Here is a 3,724-nt window from a genome sequence, read left to right on the forward strand (position 1 = left end):
ATGAGCTGGGTCAATTAATAACAATCAAACCGACCAAAACTCAGTTTCGGCTTCGATCAGAAATGTAAAGTGCATTGGACAACAGCAGCAACAGGATATCTCCGAGTCCAGAGGAGGCAGAGGACACAGCGTGGCGTGTAATCTGCAGCCTGTAGCAGAAAATTGTTGTGCTGTCCAACAAGCACTTGATTTGCCCGCCACTGTCTCGGTACTTATGCGTGAAAGCAGAGAAGAATGGGAGAAATGTGAGGAACACCCACACTCCTGGATCTCGTTTTTTTTTTTCTCTATAAGTCAACCCCCTCAAAATGATTTCTCAATTGTGAATAAATATGATGTACTGTAGAGAAGTTTGGAAACGTGGCACAGTCTCAGTGTTTATAGAATTAATTTTTCAAATGTTTAACACAATTGATAAATGATACATTTCAATTTAATGCCCATTCATCTACTTTGGCCATACAAAAAAATGAACCCACTTGTTTAAAAAACAAAAACAAAACACTTATCATATAATTCTCTTTCACTTCGACAGCTTCCAGTCTCTTACATTTGATATCATCAGCACCGAACCAGTTTAGCTTCTTCGGCCTGTTGGCACAGGTCCCCACAGTGGCTTCTGTTTTCACTGTGGATCTCTCTTTTATATATCTGCTACACGAGCCTTTACCTTTATACCAACTTGTAATAAAAAAAAAAAAAAACACACGTCCTTTATTTTGCAAATTTTATTAAGAAAATAAAACATATATATACAGTTATACAGTAATAACATATTGTGGAAATCTATATGCAATTATAAACATTCAATCAAGCTATAATTTAGGATATCTACAGCTTTTCACCAGCTCTACCAAGGCCGCCAGACGTTGTGCTGAGTGTTTGCAGCTTCAATCCTGTGACTGACAGACCGACACTTCTTGGGACTGATACTTTTCTCATGACTGTTGTGTGAGGGCGCCGCAGCAGCTACAGCCTGTTTGGGTCCAGCTGACCGCCGTGCGTCTTCACTCGGTGGAAAACGACACGTGCTTGCGCTGTGGGGTTTCACTACTTTAAATTTGGCCGTGTTTCCCTCCTCGGGTCCCGCCGCTGACGGAAGAAGTTTCCGCGCCTCATCCTGGATCTCAGCTCGGCCCAGGCCGCTGTCCATGGTGCTGGAGACTTCCCCTCGGCCCAGAGAGCGGCAGAGTTTACCGGAGAGCTGCGATAACATCCAGCGGTCGCCTCCATTCAAGGTGTCTGCCATCACCAAGTATTGGTTGACGTTTGCCAAACAACTACGGAAGCCAGTTTGGTAATCAGAAAACTCGGAAGCAGCGGCGGTGCCTGAAAACAATTGAAAGACACCTTAACGTGAATGACGCACAGAATCGGTGCAAAAAGGATTTAAGCTGCGCGTAAATGGTCCATAAAATCATCTTAGATTATCCAGTGGTTGAACCTTTGATGTCTCGGTCTACTGTAAGAGTGAAGTTATAACTCACAGCTCTGGATCTTTTGGAGGTTCCTCAGATGTTTCACAGTGAGCTCCAGGATGTCGGCCTTTTCCAGTTTGCGCTTTCGAATCTGAGAGAGAGATTACATTATTCAGACAGGTTTCTTCTAATAATTACTACAATTACATCGATTGCAACTGCAGTTGTGTTCAGCATTGTAAAGTTGCATCCTGAATACGTACATTGCTGCTGTAGTAGCTCTCCAGAAGAGATTTTAACTGGTCCAAACACTTGTTTATGCGAGCTCGTCGTTTCTTCTCCATGAGTGGTTTGGATACCTGTAAAAACAAAGCGAGTACAATGAATATTGCACACAGCACTCTTCGTGGGAATTCAATTTTCTACCTCAAATCCAGTTCACCTATTAAAGTAGTCTACACACCTTGTGCCCAGACATGGGCTTTGACTTTTCTCCGCAGTCTGTCGTAGCCACCATCCTGTTAGTCCTTCTCTGGTTTCCTTGAAGTTACTTTCTTTCCCTCTGTGGTGCAAGAATGAAGGATTTGACCCTGAGTGGATTTATATAGAGACGCCCACTTAACATCTCAATGCAAACAGTCCCGCCTGTCTCTTGCGCTCAGATGAGGAACACTGGCGTCACTAGACAGACAAAACCAACCAAAGACCCCGACTCACCACAGAAATCTGAATCATTTTGAGCTGCTCAAAAATATCTTTTAACTTTCTGAATGTTTCTTTTTTTTTTTTATCACGAAATCATTTCACCTGAATTTTGTCAGAATTTGTTTCTTCAGGTAATTTTATTCAACTAACAACAACCTGTTAACAAATGATGCAGGCGGCAGAGAAACAGCCAGAGAAATGAACACAGATTGATAATAGGTGCAGTGCATAGTTTATAGGCCTATTGCATTATGGTTACATGAAGTGCAAATACAGAAGAAACGCCGCGTGGGGCAGAAAACTAAAGAGAAGCGTAGAAATCATAAACATAATGGGTAATCATAATGGTTCTTCTTGAGCGGTGTGAGCACCGTTGCCTCCTATATTGAGTCTTTTATATGTGAGTTTCACGCCACCCGTTCGAAGGCAGAACCGTGGTAATTTCCTGCGTGTCCACACAACATCTCGATTTTCTGGTGGCCACGTCTAGAAAAAACCGCTCCACCTGCAAGGTGTTCTCATCAGCTAACCTGGGTTATTTTATTAGGCAGAGGTGCAGGTATATGCTACTTTTGTTTATACACAAACACCAATCATGTAGGCTAACCAGACGGTTTTGAAAAAATAGTTAAGCCTGAAGGATTCTATGGCTATTGTGGGTCTCCACTTTTTGTTTTCATACCAGGCGTGCTGAGGCACCGAGGAGAATCGCGGGCCGCCCCTTGTCCTCGGTCCCTCGCCTCCCGATTTTCCACACTGCTCCCTGAAAGGAGCGAAGGCTTGGGAAAGTCATACCAGCTGAAACAATGTATTGACTATAGGCTCATTGCAGTCCACTGCGCATCATGTGCGCACACACAGACCATCTGAAAATACTAGATGGGGGTGAATTAAAGACACCAACCTGTGGAAGATGAGGCCTCGGCGCTGTCGTTATGAGCCTAAACTGTTGTCTATATATACTTTACTCAGTGGATGTGTTATTTGGGGTTACATGACAATTTCCTGAGCTAAAGAAAGAAAGTTGGTTTAGATGGTTTTGAAAGACGCGCGACAATGCTGAGAAATCCATGTTACATTGCTTAAGTCTTCTTGCCCGCTCCGGTGCACAATGCGTGTGTTAAAATGGCTGAGGGGCTGCCTGAAGGAGGGTATTTGTATTCAGTCTGGGGAGAGCGCCCATGAAAAGAGGCCAGTTTATAATGGTGCGCCATTGATCTTTTCTTTCCGTCTGCTTTGTGACCACAAACGTGTGGACATCAAAAGATTCCCTCCACTTCTCCAGTGAACAAACATAGCTGCTCTTCTCTTCATTCCGCTTTGACAACATAAAGTAGGCTTCCTGTACAATCTGCCGTTTAGTCTTATTTAACAACTTGAAATGTGCAGATTTGACTTTCGATTGCTTCCCGTACTGTAACTCAAAGTGCGTTCTTTGTGTGTTTTAGGCTTTACCTTTTTATAAAGTCCATGCATATTTCTTGAGACTCGATTGGGTGGCCTTGCAGAACTCAGTCACAGTGCCGTATGGGAGCTGTGATATTTCACACAGGCTTTCAGCTGAACGCGGGCATGCCAGGCTTAAGTGTCGTACGACACTA

At 43.6% G+C, this 3,724-nt stretch overlaps 1 protein-coding gene across 1 annotated transcript; it reads right to left on the bottom strand.

Moving 5' to 3' along the window:
- Window positions 1-768: 768 nt before the first annotated feature.
- On the bottom strand, window positions 769-2,003 carry her3 (hairy-related 3). Its single transcript, XM_056385771.1, has 4 exons — window positions 1,882-2,003; window positions 1,682-1,777; window positions 1,488-1,569; window positions 769-1,329 (listed from the first exon to the last, which is right to left on the bottom strand). Exons 1-4 carry the CDS (start codon window positions 1,933-1,935, stop codon window positions 851-853), a joined length of 711 nt encoding a protein of 236 aa, XP_056241746.1. The 5' UTR covers window positions 1,936-2,003; the 3' UTR covers window positions 769-850.
- Window positions 2,004-3,724: the final 1,721 nt, after the last annotated feature.

The sequence above is a fragment of the Seriola aureovittata genome, chromosome 9 (genome assembly GCF_021018895.1).
Source record: "Seriola aureovittata isolate HTS-2021-v1 ecotype China chromosome 9, ASM2101889v1, whole genome shotgun sequence".
NCBI classification, from domain to species: domain Eukaryota; kingdom Metazoa; phylum Chordata; class Actinopteri; order Carangiformes; family Carangidae; genus Seriola; species Seriola aureovittata.

Excerpts from the sequence above, each read along its gene's own strand:
- her3 (XM_056385771.1), bottom strand. The coding sequence starts at position 1,935 with ATGGTGGCTACGACAGACTGCGGAGAAAAGTCAAAGCCCATGTCTGGG. Across the intron at positions 1,778-1,881 it reads AGCCCATGTCTGGGCACAAG|GTATCCAAACCACTCATGGA; the intron begins GTGTGTAGACTA and ends TTGTTTTTACAG. Across the intron at positions 1,330-1,487 it reads CCTCCAAAAGATCCAGAGCT|GCACCGCCGCTGCTTCCGAG; the intron begins GTGAGTTATAAC and ends AATTGTTTTCAG.